The sequence below is a fragment of the Panthera tigris genome, chromosome B1 (assembly GCF_018350195.1).
Source record: "Panthera tigris isolate Pti1 chromosome B1, P.tigris_Pti1_mat1.1, whole genome shotgun sequence".
NCBI classification, from domain to species: Eukaryota; Metazoa; Chordata; class Mammalia; order Carnivora; family Felidae; genus Panthera; species Panthera tigris.
The window spans coordinates 144350965-144366004 of record NC_056663.1 but is presented as its reverse complement, the minus strand read 5'-3'; the positions used below and the strand labels follow the sequence as shown (position 1 = coordinate 144366004).

General features: G+C 41.1%; 1 protein-coding gene across 2 annotated transcripts; it reads left to right on the top strand.

Moving 5' to 3' along the window:
• Nucleotides 1-321: 321 nt before the first annotated feature.
• On the top strand, nucleotides 322-12791 carry AREG (amphiregulin). 2 transcript variants are annotated; one of them, XM_042984381.1, is made up of 7 exons: nucleotides 322-407; nucleotides 2879-2999; nucleotides 4021-4266; nucleotides 6860-7061; nucleotides 8034-8189; nucleotides 10736-10835; nucleotides 12618-12791. In XM_042984381.1, the coding sequence occupies exons 1-6, from the start codon at nucleotides 348-350 to the stop codon at nucleotides 10827-10829; spliced, it is 879 nt and encodes a 292-aa protein (XP_042840315.1). In that variant the 5' UTR covers nucleotides 322-347; the 3' UTR covers nucleotides 10830-10835; nucleotides 12618-12791. The 2 variants fall into 2 exon arrangements, with proteins under 2 accessions (XP_042840315.1, XP_007087006.2); XM_007086944.3 differs by lacking the exon at nucleotides 322-407 and having other exon boundaries at nucleotides 1944-2999.
• The last annotated feature ends 2249 nt before the right edge of the window (nucleotides 12792-15040 follow it).

The window sequence follows — 15040 nt, the reverse complement described above, 5'->3', positions numbered from 1 at the left end:
AAATATTATCAGGATCCGGATACCAGACTTCAAAGTGAGTGGCTGGCTGGGAGCACTGGCCCATAGAGCTGCCTTTAGCCTCCTAGTAGGTGTGGGAACCATCAATTGTTCAAGATAAAGAAGAGTAGCTACTTGAATTCTACGTGAATTTCTTGAAGTTGTTCCTCCCTGTCTCTGCTTAGCATGCAGAATGTAGAGTATCCAACATGACATGGGGAAGGTTTCCCTCTCATGTGCAAATTCCAGAATGCTGTGAGTCATCAGGGGTGCTACACTGTGATGCAACCATTATGACGCCCCATGATACCCGATGATGAACCATAAAATGTTCAAAATGGTTAGTGTTAATGGGAAGTAGGTACAAAGTTCATGGGCTTGAAAATACTGAAGATTATTTCACTTGCTCTGTGAGTAGCTCCATTTATAAGAGTCACTTGGTTCTTCAATGTGATTAATAGAATGTACCTATCATAATGCCAAGGCTAATAATAATAGTTGCCATGTATTGAGCACTCCGCATATGCTAGATTTTGTGTTGCTTGCATAGGTTATCTTATCTCATTTGATCTGTTTAACAGCAGGTCGGTAGCTTTATTTCTATTTTCAGATGAGGAACCCGAGTCTTTCAAATATTAGGTGGTTTAGTTTGTGGTGGAATTTGTACATGATTACCCAACTGGTGTGAATTTACAGCTCATACTACGCACTAGCAATCTGCCCCTATCATTCTATGTTCCATCCCATACCAACGGAAATCGTCACCCTCCACATTTCCAGTTGTAAAAAGACTAAGCAATTTCCGGTGTAAAGAACTCACTTCCCTTCAAAGTGAACCATTCCTGATGACGCATGCACACAACTTGCCTTCGTCTCACTTGAGAAGAAAGAGTAAGGGAAAGGGAACAATGGGACCAGAACAAAAGCGAAGCCTGAGAGGAGAGCCTCGCCACAGTCTGAACTCTAAACAAAATCCCTGCCATCTTTTGAAATCTGAGGGCAAGGCTGTGAATCTGTCTGAATCAGAATCTTCTCCTCCAGCCACAAAGCAGGTCCCTGCTTCACCCTGGGATGGGCAGTGCCGTCTTCCTGGTCTTTTTTTCCATTTTGGGGCATACTGTGTCAGCAGGTATTCTTTCCATTTAAGCTTTCTGCTGGTAAGGACATTAAGCGGGTGAGCAAAACTAAACTGCATCCTTGTTTTCCATGGCAGTCCAAATCCTTCTTATCATCTGGCATAACAGAATTACTTTTCCGGCCCACACCACACTGAGCTTCTGGAGAGCAGGGAACGGTGATCAGTTAATCGCTCTCTTTACTGCCTCCACCCCCCACCCCACATAAAAAAATAAAACAAGCAGATGACACCAAATATACTCTCAGCAAATGTTGACTAGAAGGGAAGGCATGAGTCATGACTGTTTATTTTATCCTGCTAAATGTATGGTATTATTTAGCCCACGACCTCCATATGCCATTAAAAAGTAAGTAGCTTCACAAAAGTTTCCCAGAGTTAGGATAGATATACTGTGATCCACACTCCTAAAAGGGCTGTTGCGCTGGAAGAGTGTCCTTGTCTTTAAGACAAGGAACCAGTTAGAGAGAGGGAGAATGATGCTTTCTTTTTTTTCTTCAAGTCAAGGAAAATCCAGTTCTGGAGCTGTGTCTCCATCAAAGTTAGTCGAATTGAGCAGCTCCCACCCTCTTCATTTTTTCTTCTTGTTGGGATTAACTGCCCTACCAGATTCTAACTGGGCTTCCTCAAAGCTGGTGGTTTTATCCTGGGATTTGTGGTGCACAGACTTGGGCACCCCCTTCATTTAAACGTCAATACCCTCCCAGCAGTGGTTGTTCCTTAGGACCAAGTATTGTTCTTCCCAGAAGCTCTCTTTACAAAGATCGGTTTACTCCAAATTCTTTTATCAGAGTGGAGAGAGATTTTAGAGTCAGAGGACCTTAAATCCATCTGGTTTCTGCCATAACCAGGGGTGTCAAGTCCTCCTTGTAAAACAGGGAAAAATGATTCTTAAGCAGCAAGGTTACTGACTGAGAGGGGGCAGGTAATCCTTTAAGCGGTTATAGTTCGGCAATGATAGATGGTCAATAAATCCTCATTTTGATAAGGACCTTGGGACACAGACAAATGGGAGGGGAGACGATTTGAAATTCTGGCCGCTTTCCAGCAGTGGGGAAGAAAGGGCTCTCGGTCGGGATAAAGGGCCCATCATAAATAAAGTCTCTCCTCATTAGGGGGCGCTCTCTCTAGCCGTTTCACGAACTTCATAATCTCTGTTAAAGGACATCAGCCTCTCCTTGCTAAGTCGCTCTTGGTCTTAAAGTACTTCTACATCTTAATAGGGAACTCTTCTAATCAATCCCTGTCACTTGTAGTATTAAGATCAACCAAAGTCTACACGGAGGTTCTTCAGGTGGTTTGAGAAAGTGGGACTTTTGACTGTCAGCTACCAGCTCTCCAACTCTACTCCCACCCTCGAATGTGGAGCGGGCGTATTCTCAACTCGCAGCTAGGGTTTAATTTCCATTTCCTCCCGGTGGCTCTCCACGCTCCGGGGAGGTGGGGCGCCTGCCATCCGCGTGTGGTTTTGGGGTAGTAACCTCTTGTGGCGCAGCCGCCCTCCTCCACCCACAGCGGAGGCCGTGACGTCACGGGCCTGGCCCGGGTCCCCGCCCGGCCTATAAAGCCGCAGGTGCGCGCCGCGCCTCCGGAATGTTCGCACACCTTTTGCCCGCGCCCGACTCGGAACCGAGGGATCCCGAGGCGAGCTGTAGGCGCTCGTCCAGCGCCCGAGCCCGGCCGGGCGGCGAGCACTGCCGCACACTCCCTCCTCTCCCCTCTCTCTTCCGCCACCTTCTGTTCCAGCCGCGACTCCCGGCCGAGTTGCCCCAGAGACCGCGACGCCACCGCCGCGCCGAGGGACCAATGAGAGCCCCGCTGCTGCCGCCGACGCCCGTGGTGCTGTCGCTCCTGATCCTGGGCTCAGGTGAGGGCATCCCGGCTCCGAACTGCCGGCCTGCGCTTCTCCCACGGCGGGAGGCGTCCACGGCAGCGCCCTCCCCAAGGTTACTGCCGGGGAGGAGGAGAAACGCGGGCAGGTGCCTCTGACGTCCCAGGTCAGGAAGAGGGTGCCGGAGAGTTCCCGAATTTTTTACTTTAGTCCAGCTGGAGGAGACCTCAGAGATCCTGTGCTCCAAATTCTGCCTTTTACAGAAAAAGAAACCGAGTCCAGAAAGGTGAAGCGATTTCCGCAGATCTTAGAGCAGTTAAGTCTTAGAGCAGTTAAGTCCTGGACGCGGAGCGCTGACTCCTGCCTAAAATCTCCATCTCCTCTGTCTAGTGATTGTACCTTTACCTTCCTAGAGGCCCTCCCAGGGAGAAGTAAAAGCACCACCCTGTTGCTCCTTTAGTGAGACCTATAAGATAAACCAGGGGCCTGAAACTTTAGGCCCCCAAATCTCACCTGCCCCCCCCCCAGGTTCTTCCCTAGGTAGGAACAAGAATAATGAAACACTGACAGGAAGAGTCCTTACTATCAAATAGCATTTATGTTGTTTTACAGTTATGTATGTCACCTTTTTAAAAATATGAACACGTGTCAAGAGAGTCTGATATTTATATCTAGAACCCATCCGTTCAAATGGGTCATTCTAGCGAACACAAACGCATTTGGCGTGTGAAGTGATGGGACTCTACAGACATTACCTGTTCAGTAATTAGACGAACTTGCCTATATGGCAGCATTATTTGGTGTGGAAGGTAATGGAGACCGTCTGTGGAAAAGAAAACCTCGATGAAAGCAGCTCTGTAAATTGGAGCAGCTGAGTTTGCTTGTTGGCAGAATGTGAAGATGCTTTCATAAGTGACTCAATCCCAAACAATAGCACATGTGCAATAACAGCTTTGATATCAGAAGATAAACATTTCTCCTGAACCCAGCTGACTGGAGAGAAAGGCACTCACTCTGCTCTACCTTTTCTTTTCTCCCGTTGTTCTTTCTCCCACAGCCCATTATGCTGCTGGATCAGCTGCCAACGACACCTCCTCTGGGAAAGGGGAACCATTTTCTGGGGACCACAGTGCTGATGGATTTGAGGTTACCCCAAGAAATGGGTCCTCAGGAAGGGAGATTTCCCCTGTGAGTGAAACGCCTTCTAGTAGGGAACTGTCCTCGGGGATCGACTATGATTATGCAGAAGAGTATGATAACGAACCACAAATATCTGGCTATATTGTAGATGATTCAGTCCGAGGTGAGTGGAGGATAAGGCGAAAACATAGCCTAGAAGATGTGTGTTTGTATGGGCAAAGCTGCTTCAAAAGAAGAGCCATTCCCTGTCTCTCGGAGTGGTTTTCTTGCGTGTACGTGTGCTGCATATGCCTTGGGGAAGCTAGGATGGGAGGAGCTGTGTGTGGGTACATCTGATATGTCTGGAGCTCTAAAAATGGTTAATGTCTATTAAGTCTACTTTACAAGTAGGAATTGTTAGCATTTTACAAAGATGATAACTGGAGGAGGTGGTTTTGCCCAAGCTTCCACGGCCAGCAAGCAGTTGAGCCAGGATGAGAACTCCAGTGTTTGATGGTGATCCGATGCTCTTTCCCATTGGGCCACACAGCCTCCATGCTGAGAGACAGACATAGACATCAACCAGTCATCAGCTTCTGTGTCTACTCCCCATACAGAAATTCCCTAAAAACCCGCATTTTAACACAAATAAGGGAACAGAACAAAGTAGTGGGGAAGGACTTTAGTGGGGTTGGACTTTAGCTTTTAAGTACCCCAGGTGTTGAAAAACAAGTGTTTCTAAAACACGACAAAAATAATAATATAACCTTCTGGAAATATGAAAGAACAACTATGCATGGATTTCAAATTGCTAAAAATCATGATTTAGCCCCAGATTCCATGTGTTAGTTAAATAATAGTGACCCATAGTTTTGTTCCTTTTTGCTGTTATCTGATGTTTAGAAAAGAGCATTTGCTTAAAATGAGAGTACCAAAGTAAGAGGTTAAGTATTGTTCGTTACCCTCATATTACTTTGGAGTTTCAGGACAGATGAGGTCATCAGTAAATCTAAATATCCTAGAGACATCCAATATGGAGGCAGAACATAATGCCCCTTCTCTCCTGACCTTAGTTTCCCTGACTTCTCCCCCTCTGTCTGCCTTGCAGACCTGGTGAAGGGACAGCAGGTGATACCACAGGGAGAATGACTGGGTTAAGTGACAAGTGGAAAAAGCTTTAGGGAACACTCCACTTTACTGCTTGTTCAATAACTTGTGCTTTTATGTGAGGTGGGGAAGAGGTTCATTTATATTTCTTTTTGGAAGGATAAGAGGAGAAACTGTTCTCTTAAAGATGTTTCAAGTCCTTAACGTTTCAAACGGCCAAATAAACTGTTAGCAGTGAAACTGACTAGTGCCTTGTGAAATACAGGGAAACTGATGGGTGAGCTCCTTTGAAAGGCTGTTGAACTCCTGGGGTTGCTGTCTGTTGCAGCACTTCAGCGTGATGACGATTTGTCTCTGTCTACAATTTGCAATGTATCTGATAACGTGCAGTAATACTCATTTAAAGTGTTTTCTTTTAGACGACTTATTCTAATTTGTGTTGCTTATTTATCACCAAATTTTCAATATAAAAATTGCACAACCGGTTAAGCATTGCTCCTAATTTGACTATTATTAATGTCATAATAACCTGCTAAAATCCTCATAATATTTATTTGTCGCTTCCTTGATCACAGGGTTCTATCTTTGATACCCTTCCCTATATTTCTAATGTTTTCTATTTAATGGGACATTATGCAGGACCATTATGACTAATGGTATTATGACATTATGGTATCTTCCTCTTTTCACTGGGCTCTGTTTGCTAAATACTTGCTTAGATAAGCCTATTCAGGTACTAGTATAACAAAACACACAGCTCCAACATGAACACTCCTCCCTCCCATATTTAGTATGTGGGAAAACTATGCCCTGTATAGCAATAACACTGAACGAATGTTTCTGTAGATCAAAAGAGTTAAGATGACTGACTCTCAGAAGCATCAGGTACAAATATTTCTAGATTCCTATTTTTCAAATAGATTGACCACAGAAATGAGCCCCATGGAATGAATAATTATAACCTGTCGTAATCTGGGAGTTGGAGAAAATTGATTAATTCTAATATATAATTCTCCGTTTTTTCCATCCTCAAGTAATACACAGTAATTCCCAACTATGATAATGAGCACAAGACCGAGATGCATATATAAAATCAACAGATACACTAAAGCACCAGTTTAGTCAGTAACCTTGACCTATCCAAGAGAAAACATAGGACAGGGGGGAATGACAGGTTTTGATACCCCAGCACTGTCATTCTCTAGCTGCATGTCCCAGGGCATATAACTTGTCTTCATTCAACTTCAGTTTCCTCATCTATAGCATCTGGATAACAATACACTCAACCGTGATCTGAGTTTAATCAAATTAATGCTCCTTACCAAGAACTTGGTATGTATAAGAAATTCAAGAAATGTGCAAGATATTTCCTTGTTTTTTTTAGACAGGTACATACTATTAACAATAGTAATAATACTGGTACAAATAAATTCAAAATATGTTTCTAAGCTTATAAAATAACGAGGAGGTTCAGATTTTCAAGCGCCACACCATTCAGATATTCTCTTTAACCAGTTATTATATATAAATTTGGGTTAAATAATGAGAAAAATAGGGTTATCATGCCCATGAGCTCTCACTGCTAAGACTTCTTTCTCCATGTCTCCAAAATGATATGCAAGGTGAAGAGAGACTGCTGTCAATAAATCGTGTCTATTTTTTTTTTTCAGTTGAACAGGTAGTTAAGCCCATGAAAAACAGGACAGAAAGTGAAAAGACTTCAGATAAACCCAAAAGAAAGAAAAAAGGAGGCAAAAATGGAAAAAATAGAAAAAACAGAAAGAAGAAAAATCCGTGTGATGCAGAATTCCAAAATTTCTGTATTCACGGAGAATGCAAATATATAGAGAACCTGGGAGCAGTAACATGCAAGTAAGTTTTCCTAAATTAAAAAGAAATCTATTTACAACACGAGGTCTGAAACTCCTAGATGCAGAAAACCATTTATTTCTCTAGTGTCAAGGGTCTGTAAACTTTTTCTTTTCTTTTCTTTTTTTAATGTTTATTTATTTTTGACAGAGATAGAGAGAGAGACAGAGCATGAGTGGGGGAGGGGCAGAGAGAGAGGGAGACACAGAATCCGAAGCAGGCTCCAGGCTCCGAGCTGTCAGCACAGAGCCCTATGTGAGGCTCGAACCCACGAACTGCGAGATCATGTCCTGAGCTGAAGTCGGATGCTCAACCGACTGAGCCACCCCAGCGCCCCCGTAAACTTTTTCTTAAAGGACCAGGCTGGCAAATAATTTAGGCTTCTTTGGTCGAGGTTATGTATGTACTTACAACTAAAATGTAACCATTTAAAAATGTAAAATCATTTTAAAGTGTAATAACCATCCTTGGCTTACACACTGTTAAAAACCCGACGAATGGCCAGATTTGATCCACTGGCTACAGCTTGCTGACCCCCGGTTTTATAATATACAAAACAAACTATGTAAAAATATACAAAAGGTTTGCAAAACGTTTTTTTTAAAAAAAAGGACCTAAAGGTACTCTTCACATAATGCTCTATACTCCCTCCTCTCAAAAGCTACTGGCACATTAAATGATAGTGGAATGTATTAGCTGCATCACAAGTGACAGAACTCATCAGGTGGTCATAAAAGGAGCACAAAGAATGAAAAGGTGTGTCTTCTTGGAATATCACACCCAAACTAATCTCAACTTGTTCTTACACTAATAGATCTTTGGCTTGAATGCATTCTGTCTCCTGATTTTGAAATACAAATAGATGGCATGACTTTTTTTTTTTTTTTTTTGAGTGTTACAATTAAATGCTAAAATAGAGAATAGAGAGAATGCTTTCAGTTACTATTATAATTTTTGGATGTGGGTTGTTTCCAGATGTCATCAGGATTACTTTGGTGAACGGTGTGGGGAAAAGTCCATGAAGACTCACAGCATGGTTGACAGTGATTTATCAAAAATCGCTTTAGCCGCCATAGCTGCCTTTGTGTCTGCCGTGAGCTTCACAGCTATTGCTGTTGTTATTACAATCCAGTAAGTATGGCATAACTTATAGATTCCTAATAAAATAATGCCGGGTTGGTTTATTTTCAGTATGCTGTCACAAAGTACTATATCCCATTTTAGATGAATTATTCTATTGGTGACATGTGATCCTTGGTCATACCTTTACACTTCACTGACAAAGATCATAGAATTAGGTCAACATACATATTACTTCGGCCACCATTGAAACTTCATATGTAAAGCTATTTTTCAAAAAGCTTAGAAGTATTTTGAACTTAAAAGCAGATGGTTGTGTTTCATGTCCTGTTTCCACTCATGGCTACTTCCTAATCTCAGACTGTTGATAGCCACTATGAATATCTTTAAGCTTAAGGACGCTTCCCAGAGTCTAATGAAAGCCTGGTTCTGGTTCACAGTAGGTTGTCAGAGATCCTGCTTTGGCACGAAAACTCACAAAGAGCTTCAAACCAGGAGCCAAGAAAAGATACATCTGTTTCTGTTAAAACGCAGAATTTGGAGTTAGAAATGTCCTAGCACGGTACTGATTTACATAGAACGTGCGCCTATTTGTAATTGTTAAAGGTAATATGGGAACTCAATTATGAAAGAAGAAAGAGGGAAAGAAAGAAGGAGAAAGAAAGGAAGAAAGGGAAAGAGAAGAAAGAAAGGAAAGAAAGAAAAATTTCCTCCGTAGGGGCAGGGCGTAGGAAGCAGGGACAATTCTGTCACTGTTCTACTCCTGCAGTATCTGCCCTGTGCTCATAATAACATCATCACACTTCATGACCAACGAATGTTAGAAGTAGACTGTTCCTGGTAGTAGGCACTGGTGGGTATGTCAAAATGGCATTGTCTGTCAAACAGAAGTCAGTGACTTAAGCAAGTTGGGGGAGGGCGTGAATGGCTCTATAATGACTCATGTGCTACTAGAGCTTGGGAAAAGCAATAGACTCATTATTCTAATTTTAGGTCTTGGTAAATTACTTTAACAACTGGACTGTGTGCATGATCTACCACTCCTGCCATTCAGGAAACAAGGAGTTATCTTCTGCCATTGTTTACTATTATTTAAGATGCAGATTAGATAATAATAAAAAGACACATAAAAAAAAACTGTTTTATGATGCACATAGAGTTTGATGTGTGATTTCATTTTGTTTTGCACACCCTGGAAATTATTTTGATCTGTTAGCACCTCAAGCCAGATATGCAAACGTGTTCAGGAAAAATATTCTCAGACGAATCATTATTGTTTGACATAGAAGGATAGAAGGGAAAAAATAGCCAGATAGGAAAGATGTTTTGAAATAATTATTTAACCTTGTGATCGTTCAGGTTGAAATATTTAATAATCCTTTGGAAAAGTGTGGAAAAACTTTTGTCACATTGGCACTCCTAAAACCAAGCAGTGACTTTTCTCCTTTTCTCCCATATTCTTGTGTTTGGAACATATAGCAAACACTAGCCCAAGCCACATTTTGCCGTTTTTCCGTAGTTGAATTTTTTTCCCAAACATCATGTCAAAGTTTTTACGATTTTAGTAGGAACATTTAGTGGGTGGACTAAAGACCTACCAAAAATAGAATTTCTTGTACAGCACCAAGACTGTTTTAAACAATTGAATTTTAACAGAAAGTAACAATAAATAAAACTAAAAGGAAGTATTTATTATATTTAGAAATCAAGAAAACCCAACTTGTTTGGAAAAACTCTAACCATTTCAATTAGTTTGTACAAGTGTAAAGTCCTTTCGTGGTAAAACTATACCATCTTTTTCTTCCTCCAGTTAACACATGGCAACTGTGCTAAGTGTTGATGAAAAAAGAATGAGATCTTGCCATTCGAAACAACACGAATGGACTTAGGGGTATAATGCTAAGTGAAAGTCAGACAAAGACAAATTGATTTCACGAAGAAAGACAAAATCATTTCACTTACGTGCGGAATCTGAAAAACCAAACAAATGAATAAACAAACAAAAAGCAGAAATAGACCCATAAATACAGAGAACCAACTGGTGGTTGCCAGAGGGGAGGGAGTGGGGACATGGGCAAAATGGGTGAAGGGGAGTGGGAGATACAGGCTTGCAGCTATGGGATGAATAAGTCATGGGAATGAAAGGCACAGTATAGGGAATATAGTCCCTATTGTAATAGTGTTGCATGGTGACAGATGGTAGCTACAATTGTGGGGAGACTAGCATAATGTATAGACTTGTCGAATCATTATGTTATACCTCTGAAACTAACCTAATATCATGTGTCAGCCATTGAAAAAAAAATACCAACACATAACAACGTGTTCCATACCTTTTGAAAGTTTGTGTCTCAGGGCATATCTACTTAAATCCCAGTACTCTGGGAATATGTTTATATAAAGTCACCATGAGCATCCCCTTAAAAAGAACAGTTATAAAATATTCTAGAGCTGGGTTTAAGTTTTGGTTTGGTGTAGGATGCAGTGTAATGGTCCATGAGGACTCGCAGAAAGGAACTCCCTGTACTCACGAAAACCCCAGTCAATACGGAGACGAATAGAACTTTGATGACCATAGAATATCTTGTTCTCTGAAGGCTTCGAAAACGATTCTTCAGGGAATATGAAGGAGAAGCTGAAGAACGAAAGAAACTTCGACAAGAAAATGGAAATGTACATGCCATAGCATAACGGAAGGTAATGAATGGTACAGGTTTGGGTTTGAAAAGACAACTTTAAATCATATCCTATAATTTTGAAAAATACAGCATTGGTTACCTCAAGAAAAGTGAGGAAAGTAAGTGTCCTCAATTATGGATACACTGTGAACATTGGCTACATGAAAGCCTTAGTTTTTGAGCATGAGATAGGTTCAATAGTGAGAAAAGACTATGTCCTAGTATCATAACAGATGTAAAAATGAGGCAGACACAGATCCTCTTTTCAATGCAGTTAGTGTTTAGTAGATAGAATATAGTGTAAGGAACCAGAATGCTAGGGCCAGTAAATTATGTCATATGAAAGGAATATGAAGAGTTTCCAGTGAAGGAGACAAAGTGCCATGGGATGTGTGTAGGGAGCAGGACAGGATGCTATATGTAGGCATTGGAAGTGAGCCTCCAAAGACTGATGAGATTGGGACAAGCAATTATGAAGGGAGAGGAAGATTCATACTGTGAGATGAACGAGGTCACCTGAGAAACTTGTGAAAAATGGCCTAATTCAGATGGGTGTTGGAGAGAAGGTTGGAATGATAGGTTGAGCTCACATGGTAGAGAGCCAAGGCAGGGTGCGTGACCACAAACATGAGAAAGTGGCGGGAACAGGATGAATATCCTTTTAAAGAAAGGAAGTCAGAAGGGGGCAGAGGGTACAGATTTGAAATATACCTTGGTTAAGATATATTATAGTTCTTGTTTATAAGTTGTTGTGGGTTTTTTTTTTTGTTTTTTTTTTTTTTTGGAAAGAGGCAGAGTTTAGCATGTTGTAGGAAAGGTAAGGAGCTATAGAGAGGAATGTTTTATTAATAACTAAAGTGGACAGCTGAGGAAGCAAACTTCCAGAGAAAGAGCAGGCGAAGAGATCGAGGACACATTTAAAATTGGTCAGAAGGAAGAACTCCATTTCCTCAGACATTCAGGAAGGATGTCACATCCTTAAACCATCGATACTCTACCTTCATGGGCTTAAGAATCACTTGAGATGCCATTTAGATGTGCATATTCCTAAACCAAACCCTAAATCTACTAAATCCAGAATTTCCCTTTCTAGTGAACACTGCAGATGCGTGGAGAAGCACTGTTTCGCATTGGTTAAGCACAAGTATTATGTTCTGAGCCTATTACCAAATTAGTATGCTAGCTCAGTAACTCATGAAGTGGCTGATTATCTATGCCAACCAAGGCTATACTCAGTACTTAGCGCGGCAGAATTAATTATTGTGTTGGTCTTAAGCTAAGACCACCAACATGAATAAAGGGAGCTTTTTGGTTCTTTAGTGCAACTGAGATCTCTCAAAGGAGGTCTGAAATGATTTTTGGAAAAGGAATATGCTGGCCTGGCACGTAGTGGCAGCTATTAACTGGTAGCTACTGTTATTATGCCCTTGGTACTAATTATCCCAAATTAACTGTATATCACAAATATACTATGCCACTTCATCTTTCTTTTTAATTGTGTCCACTGCACAGATTTGGTTAGGAAAACTAATTCCCGTGAGTGTTGTTGGTTTTCACCAGGCAGAATTTGATGAAACAGGCTTCAGCGTATGTAATCCTCCACCTAAGTAGGCCCATAACCAAAGCAGGTGTGAAAGAGGAATTCAAGTCCAAGTGATAGTCTGTCTCTGCAAAGCTCTTAGCATTTTTCACAAGACATTCGAAATGGACAGAAATTCTGATTCCTGATTTTTTTGGATGTTTTCTTAAAGCCCTAATGAAATAGAGCTTCTCGCTAATATTTTATTGTATTTTTGAACAGGGTATCGGATCGGAGTCACTGCCAAGTCACAACCACGAGTGATGCGCTGGCTCCTCTTTTCGGTGGATCATAAGAAAACGGAACCTTTTCGTTCTGATGGTTTTAAACTTTCAATTGCCACTTTTTATGCTAAGTCTTATTTCTGTACATAAAGATGCATGGAGATAAAAAGTATTTTTTCAAGTTGTAAATAATTTATTTAATATTTAATGGAAGTGTATTTATTTTACAGCTTATTAAACTTTTTTAAGCAAAGAGATTGAGAGTTTGAATATTAGTTTTGAGACTGCAAGGCTGTAGGGTATTTTTCTCCTAACACTTAGGCGATCATTTCGAAAGCTCCTTCCGTTGTAACCTTCAAAACTTACTTCTTTTCTTAGAATGCATTCTTCATGGAAAAATTATAAACTAGAGTCATTTAGTCCTCCTACAAATACTAATATCTTAAACCAGCCTTTCTTATTCTGTGTAGAACTTACTCCAAGTCCTGGTCTTTTAAAAACTTATAAAATCAACATGTAGTCCTCCCTCTCTGTCACAGTAGACACAGATATTAGAAAAGAAAGAAAATCCACTGCCCGATCATGATCATCATCACAGACAAGAATAAGTGTCAAGATTACAAATGAGGCACTTCAAAAGAATCAGGACATATTAAGAGACCTTCTTTCTCTAATATCATGACATGAATCTATAAAGCACTAACACCCATTCCTCCTTTTCCTCCCATGGCTACTATTTTTTTTTTTTTTACATTATTTTAAACAAATACATGTGCATTTGTGGTGAGTGCTCCTTCAAGAACATGAATTCCTTGGAATGACCCAGACTTTGGTTCCTGACTGGCCAACTAAGTTACCTGCACACAAAGCAAAATGAGCCAACCTTTATAATGTACGGGGCACATTTTGAGGAACTTTGTATAATTCCAGCAATCATCCCACAGAAATTCATGAATGAAAGGTGCCTAAAGCAGAAACACTTTCATTTCTCTCTGGAGAATTTCTCTCCAAATCCTTGTCCACTGATCACCTAACCCACTGGTTCCCAGCCTCAACCTGTGCATTATCACATGAGTTTTGGATGTCTCAATGCCCAGGCCCCCGTCCCAGAGTTTCCTATTTAAATGGACTGGTGTGGGTCATTAATAGCTGTATTTTTAAAAGTTCTCCAGATGTTTCCTATATGCAGCCAGTGTTGAGAACCTCTGATTCATCTCTGCTTCAACATCTTCAGGACACATTTTCCTCAACCTCATTCATGAAAGACTATGGATGATTCAAGTATAGTGCTACAGATACAAGACAGAAAAGTCCTGACTTTGAGACATTTGCCAGCCAGTTGGTGGGAGGGAGTATGTCTTGTCAATACAGTGCAATAAATAATTGGGTGACGTGTGTACTGGGGATCCATGGGAGTCCAGGAAGCTGTCACCTAGCCTGGCCTGAATGAGTCAAGGAGGACTTTCTAGAGAGTTGCTAGCTGAGATTATTCTTGAAGGATGAGTGGGAGTTATGTGGCGGTCACTATAGGCACAGCCCAGCTTACCAGGTCATGAAACAGTATGACCTGAAAGGGAAAATACATAAAATAGTTCAGTATTACTGAAACCGAAAGTGTGAGGTCAACAGAGGCTATAAAGGAAGCAGTGAGGGCAGGGTCACCTAGGACCTGTAAGTATACTGCAGGCCAGAGGAATCATTCAAGCCAGTTGGTCAAGGGTAGAAACTTGATCAGATTTGCATTCCAATTAGGTTATCAGGCAACCAGGTGGGGGAGGGACTTGAACCAAAGCCAAAGGTCAGGAGACTGGCTTCGAAGCAGTTGAATGAACACCTGAAGCTGAGAAGGTAAATTGGGGAAAGAAAAAAACAACATGTATTTGAAGATTTGTTAATAGATTAAAGATGATTTATTATAAAAAGACTATGGAGGAGGGGCACCTGGGTGGCTCAGTGGGTTGAGCCTCTGACTCTTAATCTGGCTCCCTTTCCCCATCTCCCTCACTTGTGCTCTCTCTCGCAAAACAAAAATAAAATAAAAAATAAAAAGATAAAACGACTGTGGGTAATGAGATAGGGAAGAGAAGAAATCTATGATGGCCTTCAAGTTCTTGGCTTTGGTGGCTAGGCAGATGGTAGGGAATATCTTGAACTAGTTTATTGAATATTCTAGATGGGAAGCATGGCTTTTTATTTATCCTTGACTGAAAAATGGCTCTTCTTTATTTTGTAAAGACTATCCTTTCTAATTTGTAGTGGATTTATGGGGAAATAAGGACCAGCCCAGCCAATTAGTCAACTGAATCAACCCTAGGCCTTGCTTCACATCTGAGATTGAACCTGTGAATGGGAAAAGTCTGCATGTGTGATAATGGGTTCAGTTTTGTATCTGTTGGGTTAGAGATTCCAAGAGATATCTAC